The sequence below is a fragment of the Gadus morhua genome, chromosome 7 (genome assembly GCF_902167405.1).
Source record: "Gadus morhua chromosome 7, gadMor3.0, whole genome shotgun sequence".
In the NCBI taxonomy this organism is placed as follows: Eukaryota; Metazoa; Chordata; class Actinopteri; order Gadiformes; family Gadidae; genus Gadus; species Gadus morhua.
Window position 1 is genome coordinate 10,955,310 of NC_044054.1, and position 20,614 is coordinate 10,975,923.

Below are 20,614 nucleotides of genomic sequence, written 5' to 3' on the forward strand. Positions count from 1 at the left end.
TGGACACACTTCTGACCTTTGGGTAGACGCCAGTGATAAATCATTTGGTAGCGACTATAATTCAAAGGCCGTAGTCATGTTGATCCCACAACGGAGCGCGTGTGTATATTAATCCGTGCCACAGGACAGAGACACGAACGGACACTAAATCACTCTGGATTATTGTGGCTCTCAGATGCGCTCTTCAACCTTTTCAGAAAGCTGTTAACTGATGATCAATGTGATGTCATGTGCATCACATTGAGTCACATCGAATCTATGCTAATATGTGAACTGTAAATGCAGATATTATTGTCATTATTATGTTAATAATAAATAATAATTATCGTTATTTGTAGTAACAGTTTGTCACATTTGATCAATTGTACGGCATTCTTGTATCGTTTTATCGTCTTATTAATTAAGTTATTATTATAGCATAAACTCTTGCATTCATTCATGCTTGCACCTCATATACAAACACACAAAAATATAAACACACATACACTTAGCAAGCACACACAGACGCACACTTCCACAACACACTGGGGCTATGTAAGACCTCTACCGTTCTTACATAAGCACTGTTACCCGCACTGGCCTCGCCTTCCTCTGCTCATCGTCACCGTTTTTGAGGAAACCTCCTGCTCGATGATGGCACATCTGGGCTTCAGTCTCTATCCAGTCCCTAATTTTATCTAGTTCCTACAAGCATCCGTCGAGTCTCCAACCAAAATCTGGTCTTTAAAGTTGCAAAAACTGGGGAGCGTCAACAAATAACCAGAAATTAATGAAATGCTTTTGGGATAATCTTCAATCGATGTTACATGATCCAATTATGTATGTATTAACCTAAATTACATTTATAACCTGCCGATGCATGTGAACACTATGCTGACCCTTGTGTACAGACAGCTCTGTCCCGGTCCCTCTTCTCCTTGGATCCCTTGGTCCCTCTTCTCATGTTGGTCTCATGTGCTGCTCACCTTCCCCACACACAGTGATGTCACACGGTTTGAGAGGAGGAGGAGGGGGAGGAGTAGGAGGAGGATTGAGGACAAGGAGGAGGAAGGGGAACGTGTCAGGAAAAGGAAAGTTTGCTGTGAGAGGCACTGTCTTGTTCTAGAAGTTTCACTCTCCAGAGAGAGAGAGCGAGACTATGGTTCAATAGAATGACAATTGCTACTGGTAATATACAGAATATATATTTATTATTCAATGTACTGTCTGCATAATGTATGCTCTAAGTGCATGCTTGTTGTTAACATTTGCAAAATGGTATTACTTACATGCCAGTGTATAGCAACGTGGATACTTGAGCATTCCTATCTTTTTGGGAAATGATACATAAAGATATGAAATATCACAGAGGGAACAAAGTTCATTCTTTGTTTTATCCTGTGTTGTCAGTATTTAATAAAAAGCTGATTTATCACCAAACTTCACATTTGTCAAACCTGAGAGCCCACCTGAGAATCTTCTGAAATGATACATAACGTTTTCAATTAGATTTCAAAAGCACCATGAGACAGGGCACGTATTATTGTTCTTCATCCCAGGAAAACAATAAAAATGTCTCAACACTGATGATAGATAGGTGGTAGATGTTAAATACGACCCAAAGAACACAAACGCAAGCACAAATTGTACACTGACACTCACTGAGACACACATCCACACACACACACACACACACACACACACACACACACACACACACACACACACACACACACACACACACACACACACACACACACACACACACACATACAATAAGTCAGACAGTCACACACACACACACACACACACACACACACACACACACACACACACACACACACACACACACACACACACACACACACACACACACACACACACACACAGACACACACACACACACACATATCCCTTCCCCACAAATGGGTTCTGCATCTCCCTCCGGTCTGTCTGTGGCCCCCAGGTAGTGCGGTGGGGTGGGGGTGGTGACTCAGCCGAGGCTGGAGGTGAATCACGGCAGCCTGGAGAGACGGCGGGGGGAGACGGACCAGCACACACCACTCTGATCCTCTCAATCAACAGTGCAGCAGTCACGCTGGAGCTGGTCCCTGGAAGCCCTCCCTGATTGGCAGAGGCAGGCCACTCATGTGGCAGAGAAGGGGGGGGGGGGGGGGGGGCACAGTCAAGGGCACCGTGATCGGAACATCAACCAAAATCTGCTCATAGATAATACAGCAGGCCACGCCCGTGGCCCCGGAGCAGCTCCTCGCATTACGAGCTGCAGTCACAATGACATGAGAACAGACTTGTTCCACCAAGCTCTGTTTTTTAGGAGAGGATCTTAGACGTACCAGGTCTCAGGCAGACGAGCCGTAAACAGACATTGTTCCTGTGTATGCAGGAGAGAGGCGACAGGGGCTTCTGATCAGCGCAGCTCATAACAATTTATTTACTGATTTGCTAAATTTTCATTTTTTAACCTCTTTCTGGGTCTTGTTTCCCGTGTTACAAATATTCATCATATCAAAATTCAATCAACATAGATGGGCCAGCTCCCATCTGATTATTTTGAGTTATGTGTACCACTGCATCATGGATTATCTTTCAGTCCATTAGCTGAGCTAGTGTTTGCGTTTGGTTAATTGCCTCAAATAAAACATAAAACGGAGAACTTTGAGTGTCACACATTGTAACCTCACTAACCTCACTTATCCTTCAGATAAAAAATAAGCACAGTACGATGAGACAATAAGGTAAGAATGGTTAGGCTGAAGACTTGCTTAGGCTAACTTTTCAAGTATTTCTACTGTTCAAGAATAGATATCAAACGGTAATAATCCATTCATGTAGATCAAGCTGTTATAGGAACGAATATAGTATTAAACCCAGAATGCAAGTGCTGGGGCCAGAAAGTAGAACACATTTGGATCATGCTTCGAAAGGTTTACGGCCTGCGCCATCTAAGGTCATTCACACCATATGAATGTACGTACTGCCTTTACAAACTCAATCCACCATTGAATGGAAATGTAGGGCATCACGAGTATGAGCATATGCAACTCTACGCAAATATACTAAATTACGCAAAGCTGCATAAACAGGAGAAAGATTGAGACAGCAACAGGTGCTTCTGTGCACTGCAGCTCCGCTCAGTAGAGGGTAGAAGCAACCATTTTGCTCACACAAACAGTCCATGGGAGACGCAAACCTTCCCAATCCACCTACCGGCACCACTGAAAAGCTCACAGCATTAGATCTATTCTTCTCACAGAAATGACCTTCACAAAATAAAATAAATAAAAATAATAAATACCTGAATTGTATAGTCAAATCGTCAGTTAACTATACATCTTGTGAGCGTCACATGTACGTATATTATATTATTATGTGAATGAAGACATTTTTTAATACAGTGGTTTCAATACAGCATTTTTCACTTTCACATTGAAAAATCGAATGAACTTATCTTCCTTGACAGCTGAAGTTCCCTATATTATGCCTCCACTCCTTATCTTAGAAAGCCGGTAATGAGCTACCAACCGCTTACACACTTTTTTATCATGTGATTGCGTTTGTCTGGATTTCTGAATTGGAAATGTGCCTATGACTGAAGTAAGAAGCACATTGAAAGCCATTCCAGGTTGTGTTTTTTTTATCTCACCACCAGGTGTGATGTTGATTTACTCATTAGAAGCCATTTAAAATGTATTTGTGTCATGTAAAAAGGGGGATCACTTATGAACTATAGATCAAGTATCAAAATTGTAGCCTGTAGCACATTCATTTTCAGGGAGAGACCTTTTCTGTATTAAATCATTCATCAATACATTTGAAATGCAGCAGAATAGGGCAGTTCCAGCAGCAGAGGGCTGCCTGGGACCAGCTCAGAGACGGCCCCCTGTGCATTCGGGTACACACTCCCACCTGTGAGCCAACAGCAGATCGATTTTCTTAAATGCGTCTAATGCCTAATCAACCTCACACAGGGCGGGCTCTCAGGTAGCCCGCTGTGTGGTGGAACACATCGAGAAAGCAGAAGTCTGTCTATGAGCTGTTGTTTTGGCTGCACTCATTAAGCTAGCTTGTTGGTTCGCTCACTGGGTGCGCATCTGGGTTGTGCTAATAAGCAGAGTCAGATGGTGGCCTGGTACCGAGACATTGTGCAGCAATCTGGATCCAAAGTTCAGACGAGTCGCGATGCACACAAATATGGGAATGTAATAATCACTCCAAGTCAACGCTACTAATAAACTCAAACTGAAGTCAAGCTTTCTATATTAAACTACAGCGGGAATAATAATACCCGAAGGCAAGTAAAAGATGGAGCGATTCCTTGTCGCTTTTTGTTTGCTTCACTGGGAGCGTTAATAGTCTCCTCGGGCGAGATACAAACACGTCCACACACAATACACAGGTGCAGATACTTCAGGATGCATGAGCATCCTTGAAAACCACACTCACAGAGGTGGCGACGGCCACATCGTTGTCAACAAGTTGTCAATGTGGATGAGTCTTGCGGCCAGGCACTTCTGGTTGACCTCCGGGCAGGCCTTGGATTCCCTCAGCTGGATGGGTTCAACAATAATTCCTTTGCTGTCTACAATAGACAGTTTCTGTTAGAATGCAGTATAACTCCATAGAACCGGCGACTTAACTACACCTTAACAGCCTGTTGTGCAGGGGCTCCATATTAGAGAAAATACTTTAAAATACACATAACACGTAAAAATCTATTTGTGTTTACTTGTATGATACTAATATATGATATAACTATGCATTTATATAAATCCCCATTGTGTGAGTGTGTGGATGATGGCTTGTTTAAGCAGCCTCACCCGGCCCTCAGACTGATTGGACTCAGGCCAGGTGATGCTGCTTAAACCAGCCATCACCCACACACACTCCTGCTCTGGGGGCTTTCTCTCAGGGCCCGTTCTCGGGCCTGCTCTTGAGCTGCGTAGAGTAGGTGGTCACCTACCAGTGCCAAATCTGCACTCCACAGCCTGAAACTAAAACACTTGGTTATGGTTAAGGCACAGACCGGAATGGTTGGGTTTAGGCAACGCAACCAATTGGTTAGAATGAGGCAACACAACTGCTTGGTAAGGTTTAGGCAATGACAAACCTTGGTAAGGTTTGTCATTCTGCTGTGCTCCTTATTGCCTTATTATCAATAAGCAGCAGTTTGGCAGATCTATATCTATGTTGCCTCCGCTCTCGCTTATTGACGTAAATAAACTCCACGTTCAATGCACGTTGCCATAATGTCAAGAAAGGCGGGTGCCAGATAAATGTTTGTAAACATGAACATGTATGTGTGAGGTGGGGAATGTGTTGTGTGGTGGTTTATCTCTGTTTATTCACAACAGCTCTCTCAATATTTTTCCCATTGACAAATGAAGATGTGTCTCACAGACCTGTATCCTTCTCAAAAGACGGCAAACGCAACAGCTTCCCCCGACAGGACGACGCTGTCACTCACAGCCTCGTGCACGATCCGTCCTTTCAGAGATGGTTCGCCACCGCTTGATATCGCCTTGATCCATCGGTCTCTGATTCGCTGAGATAAACCCCTCCAACCCAGGTGCGACAACGAGACGAGGGCCAACCTCCACTTCGGCATCCATCATATTCCTTCAGTCTTGAATATCGATGAGTGGTGAAGTGTGCAAACATGACAACAAAAGCTGAAGCCGGGCCGCCACAAGCATTCGGTGCCCCGGGTGTCATTCACCGCCCGATGGGAGAATATAGATGGGATTTACTGAAGTGGTGGTTGTGACAGACAGGAGAGGAAGAGCATGTTCTTCAAAAAGCCGTTCATTAACATAAACACTAACCAGGCCCATATCAAGGATTCGCTCGGCGTGTCAAGATTTGCAAATAAGATTTTGTCGCACTGAATCTGTTTTAAGAAGCGTTTAAGTCTGGCTTTCTTGCTCTATCTCACACACACACACACACACACACACACACACACACACACACACACACACACACACACACACACACACACACACACACACACACACACACACACACACACACACACACACAAACACGCCAAGCAAGACAGGGACTATACCACACATAAGAAGTTTAAGTAGGTACTGCATGCTAAATAACCTATACAAATCAGTCATAGTGTTGGGGTAAAAACCACTTTTTGTATTCATTCTACACGAGTCGCAGTGGGGATATACTACCAACAGAACAGTGTGTATGCCATTGACATCACACTTATCATGTATGTATCTTTTTATTGTCGTTTAATTAGTGCTGCGTCTCTGGCAGTTTGCTATTTGGATCTGAAAACAGCCTTGCTGAATTGAAGGAACCAAATTTGCGAAGAGACAGCCGGTTGATTAGAGAGATGATGTTATGTACTGGGGGTTGTAATGGGCCCATTTAATCCTACCTGGTTTCCTTCACGAGTGAGGTTGAAATTATACAACCAATGTAGCTGTTGGATCTTAAACGTACGTGTAAAATATATACGTTTTGAAAATACCATAGTATGACAATAGTTTTGGTTTTGATTATGTTTTCTGTTTCCAGTGATATTCGCGTCAAATTGTACATCTAAATAAAATACAAATGTTTTATTTATTTGGCTTATATTCAAAGGGCATATCATAGACTTTGCCGTGCCCACGGCAAGATATATTTAATATCCATAGTCAATAGAGAGACTTTCCTGCCTCCTGTACCTTGTTACTAAGATACAGCAATAATGCAAGGCACAGACATCTTTTCTCCTGTTGATGGAAGACATAGAGACAACAAACAGAAAGCTGGGAATGTGATGGTGTGAATAAAAAAACCACGTGGGACTCTGAAATACGATAACACCTTCAATGACTAAAGTGCATTACATATCCCACAATGCAGTTGTTCAGTACTGGGCCGTGGCAGCAGCACATGTTTGAATCAGTCCATTTAACCCGCGTATAACATTTCCAAAAGGTGCAAGAGGCAGAGTGTGAACCCCATTGCCACCAGGGATTCAATTAACAACTAGAAAATAGATTTCTTCCAAGACTCCACATGCACCATATGGGGATCGCTTTGAACTTTGTTTACTGAGGAGAAAGAAAAAGACATTTCTGAGAAGTTGAAGAAACGGTGAATGCACAAAGATAGCCTACACCGAAATTATGTGTTGCGTAACAAAGTGGCTATTTTAAAATGCGTTGCTGCCATTTCTTTCCGGTCTTTTTGCTAATATTTACATTCTGGTAATAAAAAGGATTAACTTCATAATTCAGCAATGCTTTTTCATGACTGTTTGTTTTTCAAATGCAACAGTGTAGCAGCCGCTTGCAAATTTGCATGACACAGCAATTACCGGTCGGCTAGGGAAATATTATATAAATAGTAGTGTCTTGCTAGTAAGGCTTAAAATATAGGACATAACATAATTCACAGAAGAGGGGCACAATCAAAACACATTTCGCCATTGTTGCAGTTAGATGGAGAATCACATCCATAATCCATGGTTTTCCACCTCAAATTGCAAATATCTTACAACAATTTTCTATGGCATCTAAGGACCCCTGGTTACATAGGTTAAGGTTAAGTAGGTGCAATTTGACAGATTTAAAGAGAGAATGTAAATGGAGCCCAAGAGTCCACCATGCATAAACCACACAAAACATCCCTAAACTCCCTCTCTGCTCACTACGGACACTCAAACATTACCCTCAAGCAATTTCAATGAATCAAACAAACACACAAAAAAGTGAACCGTGTCAAAACGAATTGCCAAATGTACATTTGAGAAGGTCATAATCGATCTTGATGTGTTGTGTCCCATAGTGCTTCACTACTAGGAGACATTTCTAAGTACTTAACAGGTACAACAAGAACTCCTTGTGGTTTTTACTGCAACCGACATATGGAAATCAATATGTCTAAGACCATGTGTAGTCTGGCGAGCGTCATGATAATATCACTGGAGACACTTCTTTGATTTGTATTGCTGTGGAACCAGAGCAAAGAAAAATAGCCCTGGCAGAACTAATAGAGATCCGATACAGAGCAGTAACTGTTTCATTTTTCAAGACACCATTGGCTCCCCTTAGTCATTTGTCAACACTCTGCGAGACGACTTGAACTAATAATGATTCAATGCCGAATCCCCCCCTATCACTTGGTACATTTGAGTAATCCATCTGGATATTGTGGAAACTTTGAAAATAAATACAAATCGAAAGTGAAAGTTCAAAACAGCAGAGTTCAGTGACAGCCATTCAAACTACTAATTGGTATACTGTCAGAGAAAATCATCGCACTTCCTGATACTTTCTTAGTTTCACAGACTGAAAAAGTAAATAAATACAATTTGTATTCACTTATGTGCAAGTATATATCTGTGCGTATAGGTGAAGGACTGTGAGCGCATGAATATATGTGTATGTGTTTGTATGCTCAAGTGAGTGTGTGTGTGCGTGTGTACATTAGAGTGTGTTTGTGTTCTATAGTGTGTGTGTGTGTGTGCGTGTGTGTGGGTGTGTGTGTGTGTGTGTGTGTGAGTCTGTGTGTGTGAGTCTGTGTGTGTGTGTGTGTGTTTGATTCCGCCTGTGTGCAGGCAGTGGACAGGTCGCCCGGGCTGGGCGGACGGTGGTTATAACAATGTTCATCCGCGACGCGTGGACAGCCAGGACTCTTGCATTGTGGTGATTCCCAAACTCTGTTAGATATTTACACTTGGCCTAACCGAGGGGGGCCATCCGAACAGGTTTGGCAAGTGGAACCACTTGGCTAATTCTAATGAATCCCCCTTTATGCAAAGCCAATGACAGAGGTCATTCACACAGACTCCCACCCTCCCAGAGTACCGGTCGGTTTGAATCCCATCCGTTACTAAGAGGCCTGCGGTAAAAAGTACTCATATGTACTCATGTAGAAGGCACTTCCACCATGATGTGCTTATTTAGTTTTCCGTGGCCGTTTTATCTGTAATGCAACGACGTACCCACCGTGTGAGTTGCTATGGCTACTCTTTCTAACTGGCTTAGTTTCAATATATCTCCCTCTCGACAGCCCTTGAACCTTAACTACAACATCTTTATGTGTTAATTACAACACGTTTGAATCTTACCTACAGCCCCTTAAATGTGGCAGATGAGGGTTCATCAACCATTTTGAGTCAAACACCCTTACATTTAGACTATATCAATCAAGGCTTCCTTGTGAATATAGCTTTATATTATAGGTATCCTTCCTGAAATATATTTTCTATTCTCTTCAAACCTTATGGTAGTATGGTAGTCCTTCACTCTAGTGGCAAAAATGTACACGCAAAAATAAAGAATACCCAAACTCATTAATGCAACCGTTTTATTGTAAAATTCCACAGCTGTGTGCAATTCCCTTATGAAAAGGATATATATATATTATTATTTTTTTCCAGTATATGTATGTTATATTATGCAGACCTTACCAGAATTTCTTTAGTGCCCTTTATATACATACAGAAGAGATATATGATACATAGATGGCAAACAATGTCTAGGGTAATCAGATATTTCACTGTCATTGTTTTTTTTTATTCGTTTTGTTGTTATTTTGGATACCAGCCACACAGCCATTGACCCACCAGTCACATCGACATTGTACCGGTGTATCGACACCATCACCTGTTGTCTGCAGTCTGACAAAAGAGAGAAAAACATAGAAACTATTTACATGTGCTCTCAAGACACACGTGTTGGTTCTGAAGTGAAAATGTTCACTTTCTTTTTAAGATTAATCGATAAATAAATAAACAAACAAAGAAAAAGGTATTGTAAATGCCAATGTCCATGAAAGAAAAGGGCCTGAGGACACATAAAACACAAAGCTTTGTTTTGTTTCTTTTGAAATAATTCTTTGAATATTTATAATAATGTTCAAACCTGCCGGAATCCACACATCAACACGACTTCATGGTGAAGATAGAGCATTTTAAAAGACTGAACAACAAAACAAGCATTTATTTCCATAAATACATGAAAAGTAAAATAAAATTTGTTACACGGCCCTCTTCAAAGATGAAACATGCTAGCATTCAAAGAACGATATGTTTCGTAAACAGAGTAAGTACTTTGTTTACTTTGCAAATGAAGTAAGCTGGATATTGCATGCCACTCTGGTTTCCTGCATAAATCTGTTGATCAAATCTAGGTAAACAGTAGAAGCATTACAAAAAATACATGTTTTGCATTTGATGGTATGTCTAGTCATCAACAGCAAGGCTTGATATTTGATCTCCATTACTGGAGATCCTTTGATAACGCAGCTTTTATACGCTATGATGTGTACTCGTTGGAGAAGTTGAAATAAAAGAGAGAGAAGAGAAGTCAAGTAAAAAACATGAAGAAAGAAAGCAGTATTAATATTCATGATGTTTGTGTGATTCAGACACATTTGCAAATGGCCTCAAATGAAAATCTCTTGCGTTCCTCCACTTTCTCATCAATAAGAACCGTGTCAAAAAGTGATCTTAAGACAGGGCACACAATAACGCTAACACACTCCCTGATCCCGGCCAATGTCTCGTTGGATCTGCGTTTGGAGTTTGGCACCTTCCAACAAAAATAAGCAACCCTAAGAATTTAATCTATTCCAAGGTGTGGAGAGTGTGGCCACACTCAGATACTAGTTACTAATCTATGTGGTAGGAGCACGAGACATACAAGAAAACCCTTATGACGGAGTAAGATATTGGTGAAAAAAAATATACAAATAAACAAATAAATTAATAAAATAAATACAGAAATAAATAGGTTGTCCACATTGTCCAAAATCACGATGGTGATAACATCATACTTTATTTTGTTTGCTTTCTACTTTAAGTCTACACTTTAAAAGATGTTGCATCATTTTTTTTCCAAGAATTGTTTGTCAACACAGTTGTTTGACAAGCCTTTTGACAGCAGCGTTGGTCAACCGCAACATAGAATCACACTATAGGATAAACAGGATAAGACTCCATCACGACGGAAAAAAAAAAGTCAAAATAGCTTCCTGCCTTTCTTCTTTCCTCAAAGGCATACGCCTGTTTTTTTAAATATATGAGTTAATTCCCCACATTATCCTGCACAGCCTGTGCAGCATTATGAAATAAATCTATGATCATATGCTATTACAATCGAGACAATTAAAACAAATCTTTCATTTCAGTATTACCCGCTGCATCGAATGTTGCCTTTGATCTTAAAGTATGTTCAGACAATGCTGTAACTCACACTGGCTCATTGTGGATTTGAAAATGTTTTGAAAACTGCAGGACCACTCACTCATGCATACGGAGGCATGAGTGTGCGAATGTATGGCCCATGTATGGTGAGACATACATGATGTATTATAATGAATAACAAAGTCCACGTTTACCTTACATGTACTTGTTATATTCCTTTTTATCCATGTATATAAAATACTGAACAAAAGCAGGAATAAAAAGTGTTTCAAGAATGGTAGAAAGAAGGAAATAAAGCAGGAAGGGTAACAGTTTCTATCACTATTTGGTGAATGGGTGATGGCTGAAAATTCTGACCAACATCTGACTAATCCAACTGGCCACTGATTAGTCTGAAAGAATAAAAAAAATAAAAAACCTAGGTACATTTTTTTATGGTAACATTTTTTAATTTTCTTATATAAGAGAAAATAAATATAATATATAACTAAATCCTGAATGATAATCAACAATTCTCTCTTACTTTTCATAGCCAACAATAGAAGACCTCAAAACATATTTAGTTTCGGCCTGAAAGGTGCATGCAATAAATGTAAACGACTAAGGAATAGTAAATTATATACAGTGTTTGTACATGTAACCAAAGCATCATGAATCGCAGCTTAAATCTCAGACCACAAATGAAAGATGTAATGTTTCATCGGGCTAAACTGTTATTGGAAAAAAACAAATCAAATTTGATCACAAAACCATAACTACTGATAAAGTACCTCCATTAGGTTGTGGCATATTTTGCTATCATAATAATCAAAATATGATGAATGCGAGTAAGATAATGGTGCAGGTGCATGAGGTGTCTTTCAAATGTGTATGCTAGGCGTCTTAATAGAATATCCCTATCAGGTGTGACTGTGTGGGTGTGGGATTTGTAGTCCTTTCCTAAGGTTGAATTTAGCAACATAACTGGTGTTCAAACCAACAAGTGAAAGAACCACCTTGCTATTTCCAAGAACAATCTTTTTCATCTTCTTTTGTGGAAAAACAAAAATCTTTAGCCCCTTTCTATGCAAGTTATTAAATGCTACAACAATTGCATTGTCCTCAAAAGAAGCATCGAAACAAACAAACAAACAAACATCACTATTCACATAAATAGTGGGGAGAGGGAAATTCAAAATCAAAACGTGAAATGAAATCTTCTCTGAGGAGGGTCGCCTCCTTTTAAAAAATGAACAAGAAAAACACACTAAAAACAAACAAGTGTCCATCACTGGGCCAAAAGGGTGTGTGAATGATCCATCCCGCCGTCAAGAGCGGCCCGGTCCCGGGGCCCTACAGGTAAAGGTAGGACACCCAGTACACCAGGTTGAAGAGGCCGAATGCGGTGGGGAATCCGATGCGGGCGTACGAGTCTATCTTGGCCACGCGGATGTGCAATCGGCCGTGGCGCCAGGCGCCGGAGCGGCAGTCCTCGAAGCAGCAGAAGAAGCTGGTGCAGTCCTTACCGTCCAGGCACTCGTAGCCGTACTCCTCGTCACGCTCCTGCATGTGCGTGGCGTTGTTCATCTGGATGGCGGTGGCGGAGCGCGGGCGGATGTCCACCGTGGGCGTCTGCTTTTGGTTGTTCGAAAGGACAGGACCACAAGATGAAGACGCGTTAGCGGCGCATATCGCTAGCCAGCTGCAAAAGGGGATCGGGAAATGTCCCTCTTGCGGTTGTGGTTGCTAGCTTGCAAAACAACAAGAGGGACATTACGGAATCCACTTTTTAATACATTCTTTTATGTTATCTGTTTCAGCCATTAGTCAGCATGTTTAATCAATTAATCAATATACTTTTAAACTCCTGTAGCCTATCTATAACCTGTGATTGAACTAGTTCTATATCAACTGGTGAGGCTTCACATAACTCACATAGTGAATGTAGACCTACATCATTTTAGGGGTAGTTGAGAATAAATGGCTTCAGAATACAAATGAATCATGTTAATGTTTGTATTGTGATGCCTTTATTTTATAACAAATCGTGCTGTTGTGCTAGCGCTGGGCAATTTGTTTTTTTTATAATTTACAATGAATCATTGTAAACCGTTTAACATGAAATACTCTTGGCTCTGCGTGTGGAGCTTTTTATCAGCGCTGCTGCGTCCAGCTACATGCTGAACATTTGGACACCAGATCCGAGCCCAAGGAGATATGGAATGTTCATTGCCAGACACAACAACGCTTGCTTCACTCTTACTTCGTCCCACTCCATGAGTCGTGGCTAAAGTGAGCAAAAATAAATATGTATAAATAAAACCGCCATTTCAAAGCTATGTTAGCTGGCAACAGCTATACAGAGCTTTTTCTATTCCGATGGCTTCCCCTTAAATAGGATAATGATATCAGCGTGTCTATGATTCAAGTTACTCTAAAAGAAAAGAACAGGGGAGACAATTAGCATTCCTTTGCAGCTTTTCATCTTGTTTTATCTCAAAATGCCTTGCAACCTATACAATTGGAAGTCAGGCTCCCGGGAAGATTTACGTCCCAGAATCCAACCCCCACCCCTCTGGCTCCTCCCACCCACCTATATCCACACACACACACACACACACACACACACACACACACACACACACACACACACACACACACACACACACACACACACACACACACGCAGGCACGTACGCACACACACACACACACACACACACACACACACACACACACACACACACACCCACACACACCAGACACACACACACAAACACGCACACACACACACACACGCAGGCAGGTACGCACACACACACACACACACACACACACACACACACACACACACACACACACACACACACACACACACACACACACACACACACACACACACACACACACACAAACACACACACACTACTACCTCAATCCACATCTTGGCTGTGGTACAAGTTCCCCTGACCTTGCAGATAAACTCGATTGTCCGTCTCCACCTTTAGAAATCACAGTCCTCTGACTTTAAAAATAGGAAGGACACTGGGTTGTGGGGCTTTTAAGTTTTGAAAAGCCCATTGAAGTCTCACTCTCAACTTTCCACAGTCAAGAGCCACCAAAGAATTTACTTTAATTCTCACACCTGAGAATTAATAATGGCTGGCTTTTTTTACATTCAATCTTTATATAACCTCAACCTGTGATTTTAGTTAGAGGGGACCTATCAAACCACCAGGTGTGAGTGTGACTAGCCATTACAACGGATGACGGATAGATGAGCAACGTTTGCTGCAGTCCACTAGGTAGGCATGTAAACTGATCTATCCGTCACACATCTAGGTGGACACGCCCACCTGTGATGTCACAATGCTGCACATTTTGAAAACGGCTTGTAATGGCTAATCACACTCACACCTGGTGGTATGATAGGTCCCCTTTAAGATATTTGTGAGTATATTTTATGTTGGTTTTGAAGTATTGTTGAACTGTATGTAAATAGTTTCAACTAAACCAAACAACACTCCATTATTTGTCAACATTTGCCCAGCACTAGTGCACAAGGTTGTTCTCAGTCTGACTACGATAGCTACACATAACTGTAACACATTACATACAGAACATGTGGGGTAAGTTCCAACAGTTTCATTTTTTTCAGATGGGTTAATTGACAGTTGGCTAAGCTGATAGGAAGACGGAAGGGGGGGATGTTACGGGAGGCAGATCTCAAAGGGGATTGGTTGCACAGGAGGAAGCAGGGTTTGTACGCTGAAGCAGCAGGAACACACACAGCATTCTGTGGCCGGGACACGACTGGCTCAGCAAAGCCACTGGCTTAGCAAAGCAAGTGTTCACAAAGAGAAAGGAAGAACAAAAAAAAAGAAAAAAACATAGCGGTGCTGGCAACTTAACTGGCTGAAAGTAGACAACCTCTCAAAAGAGTATAGTTTAAACTTGGCTGGACACACAGTCTTTAAAACAGCTTCCTAAGCCAAATTAATTATCAATGAATTTTCCAAAATATTTTTCATCTCTTGCTTTCTTTTAAACATCAATGAATTAATGTTGGTAAATAACAAATGTGTGTCGTACATCTAAAAATATAAATACCTCATTAACAGATTTATCTTTCAGGACTTTTTCCATGCCTTACATAGGTTTAATGTACTTGATCTTTCTTTGCAATGTTTGCTTCCAAAAGCTTGCCTGTGTGCAATGCATGGTGGGTATTTACAGATTAGTGTACCCTAATCCGCTGAGCTGCCCTGTCGAGTCCTAATTGGACACAGAGCACGTTGAAGGGTTGTCTATTTCAGTCTGCTAGGTCTCTACTGGAGTCAGCAGCAGGTTTAAGCAGCCAGACACACACAGATATAGGTCTGCCGGCCGAAGAAGACCAAGGAGAAAAAGAAAAAGAAGGCAAAGACGAATATGAAGCAGAAGAAGAAGCAGACGAGGATGAAGGAGAAGCAGAAGAAGAAGAAGAAGAAGAAGAAGAAGAAGAAGAAGAAGAAGAAGAAGAAGAAGAAGAAGAAGATGACGAAGATGAAGATGAAGACGAAGATGAAAAATAAAAGAAACCTAATTTAACAGCCTGGCGTTCGCCATGGTTACCACAACAAGAGATGAGAGCGAGACAGGAGGGGAGGCAGAATTAATCCTGTTGTTCCCGCAGTTTAAAAACGTTGCTCTCAGCGTGGGCGGCGCAGAATCAGATTGCTTTATATTCAAAATAAACATATAGATAAATTACACACACAAACAAAAACCTCAAACAACAAAGCTAAATTGCCGTCTGACTGTCTGCCCCCGCGCGGCTCCGACTCAGAGAGCTCTCACTATCATCTGTGTCATTTCCGAAGCCTATTCGCTCTGCGGTCGCGGTGGCAGGGAGAACCCATCGCCTCACAGAGAGAGACGGTGGGACAGAGAGAGAAGGAGCATAGTACAGGAACAACCAAAGTACTATGTGGTCAACACGGAGGGGAATGCAGTGAGGGGCTGGGGTTCAGGGGTGGGGGGCGGGGGGGGGAGACACAATGCAGCAGGTACATGCAGTCAGTACACAGGCTATCTCAGTCAATATATACCTTGGAGGAAAAGAGTCGCAGGAGCTTTTGTCCAGACAGGAAACAAAGAGGATGTGGAATTGAGAGAGAGCATCACCATGAGAACAAAAACAACGGCAAAGACAAATCAACCACACATACATTTAAAGCCAAAAGAAAAAGGACAAGAAGACAAAGAGAGAGTGAAAACAATGAACAACAAACACCAGTACTATAATTTCTGATGAACAAGTTGGAAGATATTTATATATAAAATAGTTGGGAGACATACACTTGGCAAACAATAGGGAGGGGGGCTAAGAGAGGGAATGGTTGGCTATATTCTACATGCATACTATACTTTATAAGTTATTTTGTAAAAGGTAATCTCTGAAGTACTGAAGCCCTTGTGAAAAACAGTAAATGAGTTAATTTCGTGGCACACTTTTCTTTCACATGACTCCAGATCAAACCGGTGTGATGTACTGTTACACCGCAGCTCTCACTCTACGTAATTGCAAATTGAGTTTTCTTCACGGATCAAATGCAGTTAGAGAGAATGCAAAAGCCTTGGCTTTGATCAAGCATGGGTGGACAGTGCTGATGCATTTTAATCTTCACACTCTCACAATCAAATGATTCAAAATAACGATGACGGCTGCAGTTGGCATGGACCGTACAGCAATTAGAAATTTTGACATTTGACATTATTTTCTTGCAATTCTTGAGCAGTGGTAAGTGTCAAGAATAACAACAAACTGAGATCAGTATACCTGATACCTCTCGGATTAGGTCACCTGAAAGATAACAAGTTAATTTTCACATTAAAGAGTTTGCAGAAGTCCAGTTTGTAAAAGTTCCACTCTTGATACATTTCGATATAAAACATACAGAATGTCCTCTTAATGGATGACACTCTCTGAAAATGCACCCCATCTTGATTCTTAAACTAGGTCACACACCCTAAGCTAAGGCCTGTACAGAGAGACCTCAATAACATTGACCTAAAACATCTAAGATTAAAGGAACGTCTCAACTCCCCCCCACCGCCACATTTCCTCAACTTCCACCCCTATTATTTTCGTACGCTGAAGTATTCTACACGATGAAAAGGATTTCAGTCAAAGCTTTTTTCTTCCCCATGCTCTCTCATTCCCTCTTCCTTTCTCATCCCCTCTCTTTTTCTCTCTCTCCCTCCCTCTTACTCTCTCTCCTCTCTACTCTCTTTCCTCTCTCTCTCTCTCTCTCTCTCTCTCTCTCTCTCTCTCTCTCTCTCTCTCTCTCTCTCTCTCTCTCTCTCTCTCTCCTCTCTCTCTCTCTCTCTCTCTCTCTCTCTCTCTCTCTCTCTCTCTCTCTCTCGTCCCCTCTCTGCAGCATCTTGGCAGGCTGTGTGGATGACCTAGAACAGCCCCTCAAAGATGGAAAACTCTCATTTCATTATTTATCCTCTCATCCAGTGGAGACACAAGTAACGTATAGCCCAGCAGAATGCACTGCTCCCTCCACCCTTCCAGTTGAGGTACATTCTAGCCATCTTGGGTTTGTTTAATCGTTTTGTGTCTTCATCTCGTTAATTCTAGATTTGATCAACAAGAACCACACGACGGGTGAGGTGCAGTCCTCACCCGTGCCACGTCCTCGACGTGGCTCTTTGAATAAGCATTGTGGTAATGCTTTGGTCAATCTGTGACGAGCACTCAACCGCCCAAGGCCCTGCATTCAGGGGCCCACGCACAGTAAGTTGGCCATTAAGAAATCTCTACTCTCTACTACAGTAAGCGGCACTCGACTGAGCGCACTGACCTGCTGTCCCTCCCACCATCTGGGTGAAGGGTGAGAGTCTTTAGCCCTTGATCTCTGGACCTGCCCCCGCACCAGAAAACCCCTATAACTCTCTCTCTAACCCTCTCTCTTTCTCTCTCGCTCTCGCTCTGTGTCGTGCGGTGTGTGACTGCATGGATAAGCGTTGGAGATGAGGATTTGAAACCCATGAGGGAGGTTCTTGGTCATGGAGGCCTCAGCTATGGCCTCCTGTCTGTCTGTCTGTCTGTCTGTCTGTCTGTCAGTGGGTGAGTGGAGGCCTCAGTTATGGCCTACTGTCTGTCAGTCTGTCAGTGGGTGAGGGGAGACCTCCGCTATGGCCTTCTGTCTCTTTGTCTGTCTGTCTGTCTGTCTGTCTGTCTGTCTGTCTGTCTGTCTGTCTGTCTGTCTGTCTGTCTGTCTGTCTGTCTGTGGGTGAGTGGCCGCTCATCTTCAACCTGACTTTAATCCACCACACACAATCTGTCCCGGCTTTCATTCTGATGCATGCATCCACCGCACACACAGAAACACACACCCTCCACACAGCTGTGGTCAAAGCACTGTTATTGGATAGTCTTATTCCTACTCTTCTCACAAACAGTACAAAATGTGTGCAATTTTTGTCTGACGTGTGCTCTGCCTGAATTTCTCCCCGAATCCCCTGATGAAGCGCTCACGTGACTGACGCACTCACCGGGTTCTTCCTCTTCTTGTCCTTCTTGGCGCTGGGCTTGCGGTTGCTGACAAAGTAGTGCAGTGTGCCGTACTCAATGAGCGCGGCGAACACAAAGATGAAGCACACGGACACAAACAGGTCCATGGCCGTCACGTAGGACACTTTGGGCAGGGACTTCCTGGCGATGGTACTGAGCGTGGTCATGGTCAGCACGGTGGTGATGCCTAGCCGCGTGAGGGAGAGGAGAAGAAGGAAAAGAGTTCAGTATTCAATGCCATTTCAGGGTTTCAACCACCCTAAAATAGAGAGGTTTGACCAAAAAAACGTAACATTTGATATTTACTAACCCTTATTTATGTTTACATGAACATCAATTCTAAATCCTTTTGTGATAAATCCTATTTGGCAGAAGCACAAAGCACTACACAACCAGGACTTGTGTTTGTCATTGCCATTGGAGGCGTTTGTGTTCGTTAATACATGTTCACGTTAATGTTACCAAAGAAAACTGTTTTTTCTTTCATCCTTTCTTCCTTACCTCCAGCATGAGGACCAACCCCTACCTGAGACGTTATGATATGAATCTGAATTCACTGTAAGTCGCTTTGAATCAAAAAGGTCCCCTAAAAGGTTTACTTACCACTCAACTCAGATATCCTTCTCCGGTATTGATAGCATACCCCAGTATTATGTACATATGCCGCTGAAATGTTAGCCCGCTCAAGCCTTTATTGACTTGCCTCTCTGCTGAATATAATCGTTGCAGACTCTTCATCGACAACTGGCTTAACACATAGATGACACAGGGCCATGAAGTCAACACTGAGCCTAAATCCATGCTCTTTCCCCTCAAGGTTGGAGTCTCTGGATTCTTGCAATAGAGCATTCTGGCTCCCAACACATTCTCACATCTCGTGCCGATAGCAATATGTGGTTTGCATTTACTGTTTTGTTTTAATTTTATTTTTATTCCATTTTTTCTGTATATTTGGTTTCCTGTATTCTGTATATATGTTGAGTCCATTTTCATTCTTTGTAAAGCACTTTTCCAACCTTATTTTAATGCATGCACTCAATAAGTTAATTGATATTTATAGAACGGGGCAGGGCAACAACTAGTTCGGACATCTGACACGATAACGAAACACCCTTGAGTTCATTGTTAACGATCGACTAAATGTGGATGAGGATGTTTGGAGTGCTAACATTAGCATAATTAATTAGGCTTGGTTTAGTTATTGAGGCTTTTCAAGTGAATAAAGAGCGGTTGAAAGTTCTCTTTCAAGGATACCTACAGGTCTTTTGTTTACATTGGGGATGGAAGTGAAACACCCAAGCCACTATCCTCGCCCTGTATGAAGCCTTTAGGGCCGTCTGATGTTAGGGTATACTGTGCGTTAAGTTAGCTGTGAGCTACTGCATTAGCATACATTCACCCACGCATGCATACACTTTAATACTATATAAAGGATGGTAACTCATTCTATATGGAAACCGGAAGGAATTATTAGAAAAAAAAGGAGGGTTTATGAGACCAAGACAATGAGGTTTGTGATTTTCTATCACAAACAATTGGCTGTTTAGTGGCCATGGATTGATAGGCGTAGAGTACACAATGGTGTCCTTGGCAACATAACCTGCGAATGCGCGTGCTCACACACATACAGACAATAAATAAGTAGTAACTAACAATCCCTTAATCCATATACTTTACGGCTATCAGGTCGGGATGTCATGGACCACTGCTCTACATCTCCATATCCACCATCTGGTTCGCTCTCTCTCTCTCTCTCTCTCTCTCTCTCGCTCTCGCTCGCTCGCTCTCCCTCGGTGTGTTTGTGTCTCTCTGTTGGATCTCTGCCTTGTGATGTGCAGTGGTGTGTGAACTCTGTGCGTGTGTGTTTATGTAAACTGTGTGTGTGTGTGTGTGTGCGTGTGTGTCTG

The 20,614-nt window shown here is 42.1% G+C and overlaps 1 protein-coding gene across 2 annotated transcripts in view; it reads right to left on the reverse strand.

Moving 5' to 3' along the window:
- Nucleotides 1-9,307: 9,307 nt before the first annotated feature.
- Nucleotides 9,308-20,614, reverse strand: part of gabrg2 (gamma-aminobutyric acid type A receptor subunit gamma2) — a 48,423-nt gene continuing 37,116 nt past the window's right edge. Inside the window, exons 8-10 of one of the 2 annotated variants that reach the window (XM_030362197.1) lie at nucleotides 18,689-18,894; nucleotides 16,234-16,257; nucleotides 9,308-12,775 (exon numbers count right to left, since the gene is read on the reverse strand). In XM_030362197.1, the coding sequence (XP_030218057.1) occupies nucleotides 12,497-12,775; nucleotides 16,234-16,257; nucleotides 18,689-18,894 (509 nt within the window). In that variant the 3' untranslated portion in view covers nucleotides 9,308-12,496. Of the gene's footprint in view, nucleotides 12,779-16,233; nucleotides 16,258-18,688; nucleotides 18,895-20,614 lie in introns of both variants that reach the window. The other variant, XM_030362196.1, reaches the window with a different exon arrangement.